The sequence below is a fragment of the Montipora capricornis genome, chromosome 2, assembly GCF_036669925.1.
Source record: "Montipora capricornis isolate CH-2021 chromosome 2, ASM3666992v2, whole genome shotgun sequence".
NCBI classification, from domain to species: Eukaryota; Metazoa; Cnidaria; class Anthozoa; order Scleractinia; family Acroporidae; genus Montipora; species Montipora capricornis.
This window is the reverse complement of record NC_090884.1, coordinates 45834160-45851659: the sequence shown is the minus strand read 5'-3', so window position 1 is coordinate 45851659 and position 17500 is coordinate 45834160. Positions and strand designations below refer to the sequence as shown.

Below are 17500 nucleotides of genomic sequence, written 5' to 3'. Positions count from 1 at the left end.
CCCATCCTAAAGGGGCAAAGAATCCTCCGTCAAAACATTTCGAGGTTAAAGGTTATGATGTGAAGAATTTTTTAAAGGGGTTAAATACAAGTTAACAAGTCAAGGTGTGCCTACAGACAAGTATTGTCAATGGTTTTGATGTGCTGAAGAAACTTACATTATTGCGTTGATGAAAAAAATCTAATATCGTTCTTTCCGTGGCTCGAATGTATCTTTTATATATTGTCAATATGTTTACATCCTACAATAGATGGTTTTCACCTAACGTCACAGCAGCCATATTGGTGCACGGAAAAAAACAGAGAAGAAGGTATTTTGGGAAGTTGACTCTTATTATGCAAAACATCAACCATAATTTGCTATTGTTTTGTGCACCACCATGCCCGTCTCATCACGTGATTGAAAAACATCTATTCATACTAAACATACTTAACTGACCACTCCCCGTAGGGGCTTTTCGGGGTAAGTGAAACACAAACAGTGAAACGACTGAACAGAACAACAACAAACTGTTAAAAACCCCAACTGGACGGCGGCAAACCAGTTAGCTATTTACAAGTACAGCTGAGAGGTTGAACCAGGGACTACCGTAGAACAAATTCAATTTGTGGTCAGAACGAGTCTTGAACCCAGGGTCTCTGGATCTCAAAGCAAGTGTCCTAACCACTAGGCTGAACTGCCTCCTCTACGGTTTCATTACCAACTCACAAAATGACCAGAACACCACACCTGTATCACAGTGTCGTGCATTCAAATCTCTTTCAGGCCTGCCTTTCCTTTCATTACTGCTGAAGTAGCGAAACTAACATAACATATCACGCGTGCCTTCCTTCTGCCTTTTCGAGGCAGCTGGTGGCTGGTGTGTAAGGATTCGCCAGAAATGGGAGCAGTCTCCAACAAGCAGCTGGCTGCCTGTAGTGAAAGCCCCTTCACCTGCCTTTAGCACCTGGCCACACACTTGGTTGGTGTTATTTGAACGAAAGGAGAGACGATTTCGAGATAGTGAGCATTTAGGCAACACACCTTGCGTTTGGGTCTCTAGCAAAGTTCACCAAGTCAGCGACCGAAACGTTTGCGTCCATCGATAAAATCTGAAAGGAAAATAAACTCGCATACCTTAAAAACACCATGGATATTCCTTCTTTTAAACTTTTCATCCGGCTTTGAATCATTGCGTAATGGCAGGTCTTTTCACAAAAATGGGGTTTACTAACGCGTTGTCCTCGGTTTTGTAATTCACTGAAATCAATGAATGTTGCGGACCGAGTGAAAAGCACTCATGCCGCATTACGATCTGTGGATATCGATCACTTTTAATGGTCCGTAGACTTTTCGCGTGAATATGAGTGAAACGGCCGGTTAAAAACAAAACCCTTGATTACAATTTGAACTTCAGATTCCGTGCGTTATATTAACATACCTGTTACAAGAGAGGTCACCAGAGAAACGATAAAAAAAAAAATTAAAAAACATTTATACATTTCACCTTTATAACGTCTTCAAACTGAAATCAAGATTGGGCGTCAGAAATTGTCACTTAACGACGACAAAAAGCAAACTATAAAACTATTTACAAAAATTTGGTTTATCAACGGAGTTGATAATGTAAATTGACCACCGTACAGAGATTCTAAAAGCTGACGTTTCGAGCGTTAGCCCTTCGTCAGAATCCTTCGTGGATTCGCTCTGACGAAGGGCTAACGCTCGAAACGTCAGCTTTTAGAATCTCTGTACGGTGGTCAATTTACATTATCAACTCCGTTGATAAACCAAATTTTTGTATACTACTTCCCCACCGACGCAGCACCACAGTTTCTTTAGAAACTACCCCTTCATTCATTTATAAAACTATTTGCCTTCGAAAACTTTTCCTTCAAAGTTCAAGAAACGACTCCTCCTCACCTGTTGAAAAAACTGCACTATTGCTTTCAGCAGCATGTCAAACAATGGTAAATTTCCTGGTTCAATTCCTTTGTTCTCTTGGAGGACACTGAAAAGAAGAGGAACAATGAAATAAGAAAGTGAAGTGCCTGGGGATAGAGCTCTAAGAACAATGATCAATCAATCAATTTGACCCTGGCTGATGAATATGTTCTCAATTTTTGCCACGTGATGATCGTTAGTTGACAACATTTTGCTTGGATGTTATGGTTTCAGTCGTTTTCTCAAACAACTACAAGTGACAATGATGTTTGCAGCATCGAAACATTACAAATATAAGTCGTGAATTTTTTAAAAATAGCCTTTGATTGTTTGAGAATATGACGAAAGATCTTTAAGCCAATCAACGTATTTATAATAAAGCAACGAGAAAGGAATAACAAAGAAACAAAGATATATTTCTTCACTAAATTGAAAATCGCTCCTATCCTTCACCTTTGAATTGCAGAAACGAGAAGTGCTAAGCAGGAACAAAGCTTTCCCAGGAAATGAATAGCTTCCTCTCGCGTAGGTTTTGCAAGGTCTTCAAGAAAATCCGGAACCGAATGAGGAAATCCAACACCGGTAAAGATCTGGGCACTGAAAATAATAACATCAATCATTATGCCTTTGCCGTTGACAGCACTTCTTTAACATGCCACCCCCGAAATATCTCCACTGAAATGAGAAAAAGACAACCACTTTAACTTATATTTGCGCACCTGAACTGGTTAACAGCATTCCATATCGTCTCAAACGTTGACAAGACTAATGAATGCGGGTTGGCAGCTTGGGCTGTGTTGATCTCACATACACTCGAGCCCATCTCGGAAGCTTCGTCATATCTTCCCGATGAATTCGAGTTCTGAAAATGATGCAAATTCGCAACTTCTCATTAATGAAGAACGTTACATTTCTGGCCCCAGTTGTTCAAAAGGTGGATAACGCTATCCACCGGATAAATCACTATCCATTTAATAGCGCAATTGGTTTTACTAGTGTTTATCCACTGGATAATGATTTATCCAGTGGATAGCGCTATCCATCGTTTGAACAAATGGGGCCTGAACTCTAAGCCACAGTTCATTACAACAAAAACAAAAATATGCACGCATTGCGTACGCGTGGTAGTGCAGTAAGACAGCGCTTTATTCCATATTGTGAAATGAGCTGCGTTTTGTCTTCCACGAAATTCAAGTAGTCTTTGCGTAATATGTAGCCCTAATAGTACACGATATTGTTTTGGTATCGTAAATCATTATAGTGCCATGGTACATGTCTGAGGTAAATAGCCCCCTGAGAAGTTTTGAGGCTGACATGTTGATCATTTTCAAGTTCCCTTACAACTTCTTTTTCACCAAAAGGTTAAGCGTGCACTCTGACGAAAATTCTATTTTACCGCTCTAAAATGCGAACTAAGCAAGGTACAGATTTTGTTAGCTTGCTTTATGCAAAACAAATGTTGATGCAAAAGTAAATAAATATCAACACACAATTTTAGGAAGAGCAGAAGGAAGTTTTGAGGAAGTGTCGATGGAGAATAAAATAATTTGCCATCAGCAACAAAACTTGATACATGAAAACAACAAACTTTGAACCGCGAACATAAAAAGTTACCATCAGCAAAAAACATTCTGGGAGATTTTTTGCTAAGTTCAATTTTTTATTGTACTTTTGGCTGCACAAGAAAATCGCAAAATCGAAAGTGACATCGAATTCAGTGGGTGCCGTGATCAAGTTACCTTGCGTGTTTACTCGCGAAGCACATAATACATCTGTGTCAAAATGATGACAAGACTTGGGGTGTTTGTTTTTTTCACTTTCGAGCGTTACAAAGTTTGACAAGAAATGTGCGAATTCAACACAATCGCCTAACTTTTGAGGTTGACCGTTGTTTCTGCAGTCAAAACTTTACTTTCCTAGACAAGGTTATTTATCACCAGGTAATTCCATCGTTTTGGAAATAGCAGCTGCTTTATTATTCATTAGCGTGGCAAAATTCTTGCCGATTTTGGGGCTCATTTTGTTGAAACTCAAGCACGCTTCAAACAGACCTGCTTATTTTCATGATTGATGCACGCGCTGCGGGCCTATTGGCACCATGGACACTCTCACACTCTTACAACCTGATGACATAGTCTGTGCACTACCACAACAACAACTAAAACCACAACAACAGCCAGGTATCAAAACAAAAATTTACAAAATATACATGTTTACATGTATGTCTACTCAGAAATCGTATAGCAAATTGAGGAAGGTAGATGAGACACTAGTAACTTCAACAAAATATGGGCAAATAATTGGAGACATGCTTAGAACTTAACATTACGAATCTAAAATTTGTTGATTCATTACTGGGTTGCCTATGGCAAACCCAGTCGAGGTCTGCGTTTTGTTTGTTTGTTTTCTTTTTTTTAGTTTTTTTTTCCCGTGTCGGTAAAAGTCTTGCCTGTCACTCCCCTGGTAAGTGGTGTCTTTGTGCATAGAGCCTTCTGCGCGTATTTTCTTAGGATCGAGAGGGTAGTGGAACTGCGTAGATTTCTCTGGTGGACACAGTAGAATCATTAACTTAGCCTGCAATGGCGTCGAAAGTCATGTAACGCGAAGGGCGTTTTAGTGGATCCTTAAACAAAATATACCCTTATGGAGCTCAATAATGGAAAGTCAGTTGGATAAACTAGGCAGGAATCTCAAAAGCGACGAGTACTGGACTTCGAAAACAATCTATCGCCCGTCGAGACGAAATCAAAGTGAGCTGTATTTACCTGAAGTACATGGTAATTTGACACGATTGAGTTTCTTGTCTTCACGCACGCAATGAAATAGGAAGAGGTTTTCGCCTCTAAGAGCAAATATGTTGTTTGTTTCAATAAAATTTTCGCTGGAAAAGGATTCTGTGGTATTTTCTGCCTTTGTGAATTATAATATCATGTTGTGTATTGAATTTTCGAGCTTAAGGTTGAAATGTGATATGGGAGAAGTTTTTTAGTATTGCTCTGTAAGCTGGAAGGGTTCACAGGCCTGTTGGAAGCGTGCTTGAGTTTCAACAAAATGAGCCCCAAAATCAGTGAAGAATTGTGACGCAGTTGAATAATAAAGTAGCTGCTATTTCCAAAATGATGGAATTACCTGGTGATAAATAACGTCGTACGCGTCTTGGAGAGTAAATTTTGACTTTGCATAAACAAGAGTTGGGCGATTGTGATCTTTGTTTTGACTTCGCTCATTTCATTGTCAAACTTTATAACACTTGACAGAAAAAGAAACTTACAAAAACCCGGTATCTTGCCATCATTTGACACAGATACTTCACTGTTTGGCGCCCGCTGAATTCCGGCGATGTCACTTTCGATTTTGCGATTTATTTGTGCAGCCAAAACTTACAATAACAAAATTAAACGTTGCAAAAATCCCCCAAAATGTTTGTCGCTGATCGTAACTGTTTATATTCTATATTCACGGTTCAAAATAAATGTTGTTTTCATGTCGTAAATATGTTATTCTCGAGCGATCGTCCTGGAAACTTCCTTCTGCTCTTTCTAAAAACTGTGTATCAATATTTATTTACTTTTGCATCAATATTTGTTTTTGCATAAAGCAAGCTAACAAAATCTGTACCTTGCTGAGTTCGCATTTGTTAGCGTTAATAGTATTTTCGGTCCGATGCTTCTGTTTTATGAGGGGTATATTATTTTGGTCTCCCATCCAAACACTAACCCCGCCCAACAGGACATAACTTCAGTGAACTTCGGTATTACAAAGCTGTCAGATGCTCAGAGGGCACGCTTAAACTTGTGGTCAAAAGAAGTTTATCAACATGTCAGCCCAGAAGCCAGTGTTTCTCACTTCCCATTTATTTTCTTCAATCTTTCTGGGTTCAGTACTTTGCTAGTAACCACATGTCTTCTCAGACTATTTACCCAAGACTTCTACCATGGCACTACAATGATAGACAATACCAAAAGAATATCGTGCACTGTTAGAGCTACATATTACGCAAGGACAGGTCTGTTTCGTCGTACAAACGTGTGAGGACCTGTGAGCCAAAGGGCCTCGTCTGGTATGACTTCTTAATGACCGCCCAACTTGAAAAAATTTGTCTGGAACGGTGCACGTACCACAGGCAACCCAGTGTACCCTCACGGAGGGTCTAGTTAAAATATGATTTAATTTAAATATGTTTTTTTTTTTGCTTTTATTACTAATTGAAGTTCGGTTCTGAGAATATTCAGTTCCCAGTTCATGTATTCATTTTTTGGAATAATTTTTTGCTCTTCTATTACATTCCATACCTATACTCCAAATCAGAAAAAAAAAGTCCATAAAGGCGTTAATAGTAGGAATGTATGTTTATTGTTAGACATGAACTGAAGTAACTCAAAGCCAAAAGAATGACACTACATGTGGCTTCTTTTATCAAGATTACTTGAGAACTAACCTCTTGTTCAGTTTCATTAGATGAAGAATGCGAAGAATCCCTCGTCCCAGGCCCTTTCAGAGCTCGCACCTGAGCGGGAGGGCCCATGACAGGAGGCTGGGAAATAGACGTTTGCTCCTGATTCCCCTGCTGATATTCACTGCACTTTCTCTTCAATACTATAATCGCTGTTAAGCACTTGGTTACAGCTCCATTGTAACTTAAAATCAAAACACAGAGAAACAAGTCAAAGGAAAAGGAAAGGAACTTTATTTAAGTGTCCAACCATTCTAGCGCTGGAGCGCTAATTGGGGACACTGTAAACTGAAATTAACAATAATCATTGATGCAAATCAAGTTAAATCTTGGTTCTTGAGGAGAGGGGAAACCAGAGTACCCGGAGAAAACCACCTGGTGCAGAGTAGAGAACCAACAAACTCAACCCACATACGACGCCGAGTCTGAGAATCGAAGCCGGGCCACATTGGTGGGAGGTGAGTGCTCTCACCACTTCGCCATCCCTGCACCCCACAATATGCAGACAACAACAAAGCAAAAACAAACGACCACAAAAATATGGATTCGTGCCCTTGGTACATGTAAAAGCATCAGTTACAAAAACTGCGTGATGGAACGTTGCTTAACTAACCCTTTCAATAATGAGAGTGAGACTTACATGTACAGATTTCACTTTCTATAACACCAGATTATTATACTCCTGAATGTGGGCCACGTCAGGGACAAACGGGTTAACAGTACAAAACCAATTAGGACAGACAAGAAAGAGGAAGGGTGATGGGGCAAGAACACTAAGGTAAAGCCCCAATCATTTGTTTACCACTTCAGAGGTGCATGTAGACCTGCAAGTCTTCTCGGATAAGGACTAGAAACCATAGGCCCCGTATCACAAATATCTTCCATGTTAATAAGTTCCCTGTGGGATGTTAAAAAACCCACACACTATCCCAGTGTTGTGGCTGTCGTGTTGAACTCCACATCAGATGTGGACGGCTTGACATGATGTTAAAAGGCTTATGGTCTATGAGACAACCTAAGCAAAAACAAGACCTTTGCTGAGTGCTAGACTGCGAGCGGCCCCTCTTTTGCTCTGGAATTGTTGAACCGAAGGCGTACATTAAAACTTTTAATGGCTGAAACCACGGGTCACATATACCATGGGCGCTGATTAGACTAACAAATGTCTGCGGTTTTTGTGGCCCGCAGTTTCAGCCATTTTGAAGTGTTCGTTCATTTCAACGACTTAGAGCATAAAAGAGACTTCTCGCAGTCCACTGAGTGCTGGAGCATGCAGATGTAGAAAATGAGTTAAAGATTATAGGCTAATACAATCAATGACTGGGAAAGGATTACATTTTTTTGTGCTTGCCTACAGTAACCACCATTGTTGTGTAAAAACTGAGTAATGTGCTTGCAAGGAATAGTGCTCATTACCTTGATCGCAGGGCCAGTTCCTTAAACAAAACATTTGCCTGATCTAGTATAGTGGAAACCATAGCGAGGCAGCCAGCAACACCTATCAACAGAGAAAATTTTTTATCACCAAACTAATGTACATGCATATAGAGCAGTGCAAACAGATTATTTTTCTATAAAAAATCCGAACATGAGAAACCCAATTACCCTTTTTACTGAATAGATATGACTAATATTTTTAATTATATTATTTCAGATGGCAATTATTTTATGTCCAGGATTTGTTTGAATTGAACTTTATGACTAAAAATGGTTGTTGCATAAAATAATAAATGAAAAAAAACATTTGTCAGCATTTACACTACAAATGCGATTTCATTTGCAACTGCATCGTTTTCGATGCAGTTAGGCCTTCTGTCTACACAACACTGATTGAGACCGTTGCCGAAACCAGGTCAATTTGAAAACGCTTCCAAAAGTAGAGCGTTTTCAAAACGATACGGTTTCATCTGTGGTGTAAAAGGTGAAATTGCATCGATTTCAATATGGTTACTAGTTGGGCGCGAAATTTGCTTTGTTCGATTAAAAATTAATGGCGAATTGTGAACGTAGTGAAGCACTCGCTTTTACCATCACGACTTTGATTTCCAGTTTGAGTTTGCTTTTTCAAATTTAATGCATTTTTCTGTCCTTAAATCGAGAAGCATAACATAACCACACACAGAGACTTTTTGAAATGTTAACTTTTTGCAGTCACTGATATGCTCTGGCAAAGTGATGAGGATAAAAAAGCAAAGTGATATTCCTGAATTTCGACCTGGATGAACTCGTGTCTGGTGGACAATTTTGTGGAAGCTATCGTCTCCCTTTCTTCTGTGATGACTTTGGCATGCCGTGAACACAACGAAAACGGTTCCATGTAAACACTTCCAAACTGCATCAATTTTGACGCAATTTTGAAGTCGTAAACGAAACCATGTGGATGTGAAACCGCGTTCGTGTAAATGCTGCCTTATATTCATATTCACCTTAATTATGATTTGAAAAACAAAGTAAAGTACCAATAACATACTGGTACAATGTAGGTGTCTCCTAATGAATCGCATTCTTAGCATTGTTTTTCTCATTTAGTTTCTCCCTTCTACACTTGTTTTCAAACTTCATCTCATAAACAAGTTATATACACAGTCTTTAATTTTTTCCTCTTTACAGTACCACTTGATCCCTTGAAATGCTTGTTTAGACCTTCCACAGTAGATTTGGTGCTTCTTTTGAACACCTGACCAAAGACAGCTATCCAATGCCTGAGAAAAAAACATACACTTTTATTTACTTTTACCACTTACCCCAGTGACCCCTGAGAGTCAATGGGAGGCATCCTAGGGTGTTTGAGGTGTGAGTGGGTTAAAAAAGGATGAAAAAAAAAAGACATTCAATAGAATAAGGACATTTGCATGATGCCAGTTGACTACAAGTACCATGATACTACAAGCTTTGCTTGTCTCGTGCTACATGTAATTAGTATCACCCAACTAGTGGACTGATGCAAATCCTGCATTTTGATTGGCTACGCTACTAGAGGACTATTATTAATAGTCCTCGAGTAGCGAAAAGCGTGACGCTTCCTTTCGTTTTATTCGCAAATTTATATTTCTTCAACTTGCATTTGCTAACTTTGTTATTTCCTTTTCTGTCCGACTAGCCTCATGGGCTATTGACCCGTAGCCCTTGCGGGCTACGGGTCTAATTGTTAATTAGAGCTACTGTTATTTTTATCCTGCTAGGAATACTGAATTCTGGTAGTTGCAGTCAAATGACGCTGTGGTGAAAGTTGCCTATTGAACTCTTTTGAGGATTTTAAGTTTTCCACCATGCTCATTTTGCTTTAATAGTTAGTATACTTACTTTTCCAGCAGTTGCAGTAGGTCTGCTAAAGTCCATGGTGGCTTGATATAAACAATCTTGTCCCTATAAAGATTATTATTATTAATTATTATTATTGGTATCACTTCTGTGACGCTGCAAATTGTTATCTGTGAATATGCCGAACTATATTAATTTTACTGTAAGAGTGTTTTTGTACAATAACAAAGTTTGTGCCTATAATTACCACAGCTCGTCATAGGCAGCCCTCATTTCTGTTTCCACCACAACAGCCAGTCCTTCCCTCATCACACACTGCAGCTCACAAACAATGTCATCAGCCTAACCAGAGCAACACACATGAAAATTGAAGGAACATAAAGTCTGTAAAAGTGTATCTACATGTATGAATTTACTTTTAAAAAAACCTTGGGAGAGTTCATTTTCATGTCGATATCTTCTCAACAGGGAATGCTATTAATTTTACGGCTGAATGTGGTTCAATGCATAAAAAAACCCCATAAGTACACAGACAATGTAAACACAAAGTACAATCCTGGACATTTTTCACGGCGTAAATATTTTTATTACAGCTCCCCCCCCCCCCCCCAAAGCAATGTTGAGGCATGGCTAGGTTATTTTCAGTTCTTCCAAAAACCATTGTGTTGTGGGGGGAGGGGGCATTCTTAGTTATATCACTGTTTTGTCCAAGATCAAGGAATCAGTCACTGGATACTACAGTGCTAATGGGGATACTACCCCATACAGAATCTCTCAAAATAGTGGAATGGTTAGTGTGATTGAGGAGTTACCTCTGGAGAATTCTTGTGCTTTGTTTGTTTTGACCCTTCCCATTTTCCTTTTTCACAGAGTAACATGTGGCGATACCAAGCCCAGACTGATTACACATGCGAAAGTTTTACATTCTTGACCCAGAGTCTGCTTTTCTTTTGGTCAGCGCCAAGAACACAGAATCTCTCTGGCCACAGCCAAACCTTTGCACAGTCACGGTAATGGTATAATGTTGTAACTGTGGACAGCTGTTACCGTTCAAACATTCCAAGAATGTGCAAAAGAGCTGGAAGTCCCTGATTTGCAGACTTCCTGCTTTGGCTGTGGCCAGAGTCTGTGTTCTTGGCATTGACCAAAAGGCAAGCGGACTTTGATGATATGATGATGCGTAATCTTCTAGCGCTGGTGTACTGATTGAGGGCACTGTAAATTTATTTAAATTAACAAATCAATGTGAACTTATGAAATCAACTTTTGGTTTTTGAGGACAGGGGAAAACCGGAGTACCCAGAGACAAACCTCTCGGGGCAGAGTAGAGAACCCTTGTGCAGAGTAGAGAACCTATGACGCCAAGCCGGCGAATCGAACCCGGGCCACACTGGTGGGAGGTGAGTGCTCTCACCACTGGGCCATCCCTGTTGCTAGTTGACTTCTAACACAACCACCCTCCAGTCAGCTGGATGCAGCAGGCTTCCAGATACACCTGTAAGGTGTGGTGTCAACAAGGAATTCCAGCAGGTCAAATTTCCACAGCTCCCACCAAACCATTGTAAATTTTTATATTAATTTGTTGGGTCATGAAACTTGTAGGGTTTTTAACCAGAGACCCTCTTCTTTTCTGAAACACTGTGGATATGTTAACAACAGCCGGGTTTTGTTATTAAAAGCAACAAAAGCCTGGTTTCCATTACCATATGATCATCCAGATCGTCCTGGTCGCCTGAACATTATTTGAAATGAATGACCAGGGGTGTTTGGTATGATTTCATGGAAACATTATCCAGACGATCGTTAACAACCCAGGTGACTGAGACGGCCTTGATCGTCCAGATAGAATCGGACGATCAAGGTTGTCTCAGTCACCCGGGTCATTAGCGATCAATCATCTGCACAGCGTTTCCATATAATTGTACCAATCGCCCCAGATGTTGCAAACCATGTTCAGGCAATTGGGATGATCCAGATAATCGTATGGATACCAGGCTAAAGAGAGATGATGCACAGTCCCGACTGTGTTGGATGGTCAACAAGGTTTGGTGGTGTACCTTGGCTCTTTTCTCAGCTAGTGTTTCCTGTAGTTTAAGTTCTTTATAATAGTCTGAAAACAAAGAACAGTAAGATAATTGATTGAATACAACATTTCATCAGCATTCTGTAGATTATACATGTACATGTTGTTCCATGATCAGGAGTTTCTTAAAGTGCATCCAAGGTTAACATTAAGTAACATGTACTATCTGTTACAGTTAACCTGTAATTCAATTTTGAGCAAACATTTTTAGAATCAGTCCACAGAGGGTGCTGGTGATTGTAGCCATAAGAAACCAAGCTGGATTAAAATTAAGTGCATTTTGAAATTCGGAAAAAAATATTTTACTCTGTCCACAACATATCCACACCTTGAAAATAATCTTGCTTTAAGACAACTGCGCTACTCTGGAAAAGTTCTTTCAATCCACTGACCAAATTCTAACAAGCATAAAGAAATTTATTACATGAGAATCAGTAATATCATTATGTACCACAGGAAAACCTTGTGGCACATAAAGCCACTACACAATACATTAAAATTAATTTTTAATAAAACCTGACAAGATGTTATACTCACCTTGTGATTAAAAGCTTTTAAACCATTAATCATTGCTTTGCTGCACAAGTTTTGATCATTTGAAAACAGCACAGAATGTCCAACATCAGCTAGTAAGAGTAAAAACAATAATTTTTTTTTTTCAGTGAACACTTCATACATTAAGTGAAGCTATGATCCTCACAGTTATGAACGCAATTTTTGCAATTTACGCAATTGCAAAAATTGCGTTCATAACTGCGAGGATCATAGCTTCACTTGATTTCATATCCGCAGTTCATAGATCATCCATTTCATATAATCATTTCATCGTTACTTCATACATTACAAGTGGATTTTGGAAGTTTTTGTTGTCTTTGACATGTTGGATGATATAAAGATGAAATAGAGGATGGGGAAAACAAGGCAATGGATAAGAAGAACTTGTAATAATAATATATGCATTAAAACTGCAACTACACTTGCTCCTATGGATAAGTCACCGAAAGACTGATTCTTGAGCACGTACATACCACACAACGTTGAAAGATGGTGGCAGAAAACTGCAACTTCAAAACTCACGAGAACAAAAGAAGTGTTGAATGGAGGGTGTCAAATTTTAAATGCTCATTCAACATTGATTCAACTTCGATTCAACACGTCTCAAAAGGGTTGAAAGGGGGTGCCAAACAGTTTCCACATTGCTGTTCACCTAAAATCTAACAGAAGAGATTTAGCAAATATTATATTGAAGCTGCTTCTAAAGCCCTTTACTTACAGTACATGTAACTCTGTACTTCACAAGCCCTTTCAAAATTTAATGTCAAGTTAACTTGAATAATTGCATTAAGGTACAGGATATGTATGTTTACTCACCTTTCCTCTGAAAGAGTAGACAGCACTGAAGTATTTTGTCATCATTGGTTGGATCTTCTATTGAACAGTTTTCCATCATCTCTTGTGCCTACAAGGCATCAGTAGGCATCAGTAGAGGCAACAGGATGCCCTACCTTCACAGACACTACTATATGAAATGTGCTGGTGACTGATTGTGTAAAAACGGGGAAAAAACAAACCCACACGGTATCAAGAGAAGTACATTAATTTACTTTTTTATAACGATTTAAATGCTAGCTATAGAGGTTTTGCACGGCAGCCATTTTGCATGGCAGGAACAATGAAAATGTTTTACATTAGAAGGAAAATTTGTTCCCATAGGAAAAAGAATCTATTGTTCCTGCCATGCAACTTGGCTGCTGTGCAAAACCTCTATATCAACTCCCAAACATAATAATTATTATCAACTCTTAAACATCTAAATCCAATGAGCTACATGTATATGTTGTCCTTTCTTTCAACGAATTTCATTCACAGCAAACATCAGCAAAGCCACTTATACTGGTAGTTTTAACTCTAACCCCAGTCTATTTCACTTGTCAGTTGGGAACCCTTCAGGGGCCAGAGGCTTAAGACTTCCTGCTTTAAGCTGATGCATTTAGAAATGCCACTTTGCAACAGAAGGATACAGCGTATGCCACAGTGATTGAGTGTAGCAAAAAATGTTGATTCAGATTTGAACTTCAAAATTAGTGTGTTTTTGATAGGTGATAAATAATAAAAAAATTGAATGTGCACAAGATTGTATTGAATGACTCACCTCTGAGACTGTTTGCCCTCGGACGCGAGGGTGGTTGTTCTCAAAACAAGTATGAAGAAATCTCACTGCCTGTCTTGCAAGGGCATCGACTCCAAAATTGCCACTTTCAGACTGGTCATTAAACAAATGAAATTAATTTCTAACAGAAATCTGCAAAAACATTACTGATTACATGTAAGTAACACTAAATGTATGTTGACAAAATGACATTCTTAACAATAAAACAGAGCAAAAACTTGCTGCCTTATAATAAACTCCGCCAGTCAAAAAGCATACACGAGTAATCCTTCTTTTTAGCATGATTTCATACTAAAACTACTGTACATGTACTTGCGTGCCCAAACCTCCCTCCTGCCCCTAATCTGGTAACTTGTACATAAACAATAATCACAATCATAATTATGGGAAACTGTTTTAAGTCCACAGCATTTTTTTAAGTCCAATCTGGGTGCTGTGACTTAGTACACAGCTGTATGCTTATATGAAGGGGTATCTAGCCTTTCGATAAATGTAGAATGTTTGTTCGATAGAAGTCTCAATTTGCATTCCAAAATACAAAATTTGTGTGCCAAGCCATTTTTTCCCTTAAGTGGACTGGTTCCAATCATGTAATGTTTGGAAAAAAACGGGCCCTTGTGAGAGGTTATTTCACACCAGATAAATTTGTCTGCATAAAATTAACAAAGTTTTCACACTCATACAGTACCTCCGTTTGTTTGGTGACAAGGTTTCCTCTTTTTATCTTCCACGAGTCACTCTGAAGATATCAAACATTTTAACGATCCAAATAAGCAGATGAATTTAAATACTGCCAAAATTAATATTGATTTTATTCATTCTTATTATGAATTATCTATACTGCACTTGTTTGGAGCTTAATGTCATTTAGAAAAGGTATTATCTCACAACAGTGCTGGCTAGCTGCCTCCTCACAGTGTAGTTACAGTATAGAGGTGTACATGTACCTGTATCTAATTGGTCAATGGACTTTCACAGATTCTGCAGAATTATTTAGCACTGCTCTAGTTAAGATTGATCAATGCTAACAAAAGACTTTTATTATGTATGTAACAGTGGACAGCTTTGACGGCGTGGTCTGATTGGCTATTCAAACTCTGAATATCTTTGTTATTCATGTGCAACTCGGAGTTAAAATTCATCTTTTTGTACTATATTATGGTGTACCTCATTGTTTTAGTATAAATTTAAACAACTGTTCACCTCAGTGTTGGTGGCTAGCGGTGGATATTTACCTACCACTTAGCAGCTCAGTGAAACTGTGAATATCCACCACTAACCACTGCCCTCTTCTGGTGAATACAGCTGTAGTTGTTAAATATTGAGGGGTATAAGGATGATATTATTAACTCTACTTGAACCTTTAAGGAGTCAAGCTCTTGAATCACAATCCAGGGAATCACAAGCACAGGTCTGGCAACACCTAAAAATACCATCCAAAATGTACATGCTCATCATGACAATCAAATTTATCCCACCACAGGCTCAGGTGAGACAAGCTGCACAGTACATTTCCAGACAGAGCTAGGGTACATACATGTACACTGTAATATCCTTTTGAACCTCAAAACAATAGACCTATAGACCGAATGCAAAAATGGCGGCCAAAAAAATATTCTTTTGTTTATGTGCTAACTAGCGTGACTAGCCTAGTTTGCATGGACAAAATACAAAAGAAAGGTTGCTTGAGAGCGAGGCTAGTGAGTCTAATTAGCACATAAACGATACATTTTTGGCCGCCATTTATGCATTTGGTCAATAGACCTTTTCAAAATGGTGGCAAAATAAAATACATGTATTGCTTTGTTTTAAGGTGGATCAAACCAGTTTCAACAAATGAAAGAAGCATTCTTATTAGAAGGATTGACACTACACTTCATCACTTAACACCGATGTTATGGTACCACATTAAACACCAATTATTGCTGAAAAAGATTTTATCATTTTTGTGACACAAAAGGCTACTGTGGCAACAGGAAAACCATGCAAAAACACCCCATATTTTGTCTTTTGCGGCTGAGTCATAGTTGTGTCAAAAACAAACTTGGTGATCCTTATTTTTTATTTCTCAAAATTTAATGTAATCAGCATGCCAGAATGAAACTTTCTGCGAAGTTAAAAAAAATTCTGTGGAGCGGATTCAGAGCCACCTTAACTCATTGAAAATTTAAGGAAGCTCTGAATCCGCTACAAAAGATTTTTTTAAAACTTTGCAGAGAGTTACATCTTGGCCTGCTGATCACTTTTGTGCAATGGGTTGTTCCAAAAAAATTCCACACCCCCCCCCCGACGGATGGGATTCTGGAAATTCTTGCGGGAGGGGGGGTCAAGGACCCTGGAAATCCAGGCGGGAGGGGGGATTGAACTCGAAAAAGTCTTCTGCAGGGGTCATCTGAACCGATAGTTCACGTGATTCGAACGTTTTAGTTCGGTGACAGTTTAGCGATCTCAGACCCTGAAAATAGTATAAATAAATTCTTCACATATTTATCACCTGACATAAATGAAAATCTAAGTTCCTTCGCAGGTCTTTTTATGGCAGAAAATGCAAACAAGATACTAAAGAAAGAGCCGTCGCAACAATATTGCAACGAAGAGTTTGCCTGACACATTTTTACTCGTACCCAGACCCAGCCTGCCACCGTTGTTTCGTGTAATGATACTAGTAAAGAAAGTAAACAATTGATTTACTTTCACACCTTCTCGCACTTTGTATTCACATTTTGTATTTAGAAAGTCAAGTTTGAGAAAGCAAAAGAAATAGGCGTCCCAATCCACAAGAGCCTGGTGAAGAACCAATGCACTGGACGAATCTGTCGAAATCTGAAAGCCATCTGTAGCCGGTTTTAAAATAATTCGTTGAAAGTTGAAAATTATATGTTAAAATTTCGTTTTCGTGAATGGGAGCTGTTTCAAGTGCTTTTGTCTTGGATAGGTTCTTTATAGCACACATTTTGTCTTTCCGATTTACTAACGAAAGCCTAAAGACTTTTGAAACTATGTCGGACTGAGAAAGCTCTTCACGACACGAGTTTGAACTTTCCTTCCACTGCAGATTAGAACTACAGGCTCTTGAAGGTAGGATATGTGACTCAAATTATCCAGTCTTTAAGATATAAAAGAATTTGAACGATAAACAAGTTTAGACTCGTTTTTCAAAAGATTTTGATCATGTTTGATTTAAAAGTTTTCGATCTTGAGTGGACGAGACTAACGTTATGTCTCCAAAAGGAATGACTATTGAACTCTTTTGTCATGTTCTCTACTAATTGTATTTACTTTTGGACCACATTTAGCGAAAAGAAAGAACAAGGGCAATTGATTTTTATGAGCTAAGAATGTATAAACACTCGTTCGCATTTTAGCATTTTTGCTCCTTTCTTTTGTTGGTTCCACACAACAGAATTTTTATATAATTTAGCCAAAGCTTTAGAAATTAAAAAAGAACATCTTCTATACGCGATTGTGCGTATTTTCTATTAAAAATAAATTAAATTTAACCCTAATATTTTTCCTGGAAATCCAGGCGGGAGGGGGGTCCTTTGTCTTGGAAATCCAGACAGGAGGGGGAGTCTTGGGCTTCAGGAAATCCAGGTGAGAGGGGGGGTTA

At 38.7% G+C, this 17500-nt stretch overlaps 1 protein-coding gene across 2 annotated transcripts in view; it reads right to left on the bottom strand.

The window, feature by feature from the left end:
• Window positions 1–17500, bottom strand: part of LOC138023943 (transcriptional protein SWT1-like) — a 29757-nt gene that overhangs the window by 1759 nt on the left and 10498 nt on the right. For both annotated transcript variants that reach the window (XM_068871026.1, XM_068871033.1), the window contains exons 7-23: window positions 15252–15313; window positions 14579–14629; window positions 13873–13983; window positions 13092–13179; window positions 12258–12346; window positions 12049–12118; window positions 11695–11747; window positions 9885–9979; window positions 9680–9742; window positions 8990–9078; window positions 7793–7874; window positions 6362–6560; window positions 2643–2785; window positions 2377–2520; window positions 1903–1990; window positions 1024–1091; window positions 1–6 (exon numbers count right to left, since the gene is read on the bottom strand). The exon at window positions 1–6 is cut by the window's left edge and continues 1759 nt beyond it. In XM_068871026.1, the coding sequence (XP_068727127.1) occupies window positions 1–6; window positions 1024–1091; window positions 1903–1990; window positions 2377–2520; window positions 2643–2785; window positions 6362–6560; window positions 7793–7874; window positions 8990–9078; window positions 9680–9742; window positions 9885–9979; window positions 11695–11747; window positions 12049–12118; window positions 12258–12346; window positions 13092–13179; window positions 13873–13983; window positions 14579–14629; window positions 15252–15313 (1501 nt within the window). The remainder of the gene's footprint in view (window positions 7–1023; window positions 1092–1902; window positions 1991–2376; window positions 2521–2642; window positions 2786–6361; window positions 6561–7792; window positions 7875–8989; window positions 9079–9679; window positions 9743–9884; window positions 9980–11694; window positions 11748–12048; window positions 12119–12257; window positions 12347–13091; window positions 13180–13872; window positions 13984–14578; window positions 14630–15251; window positions 15314–17500) is intronic.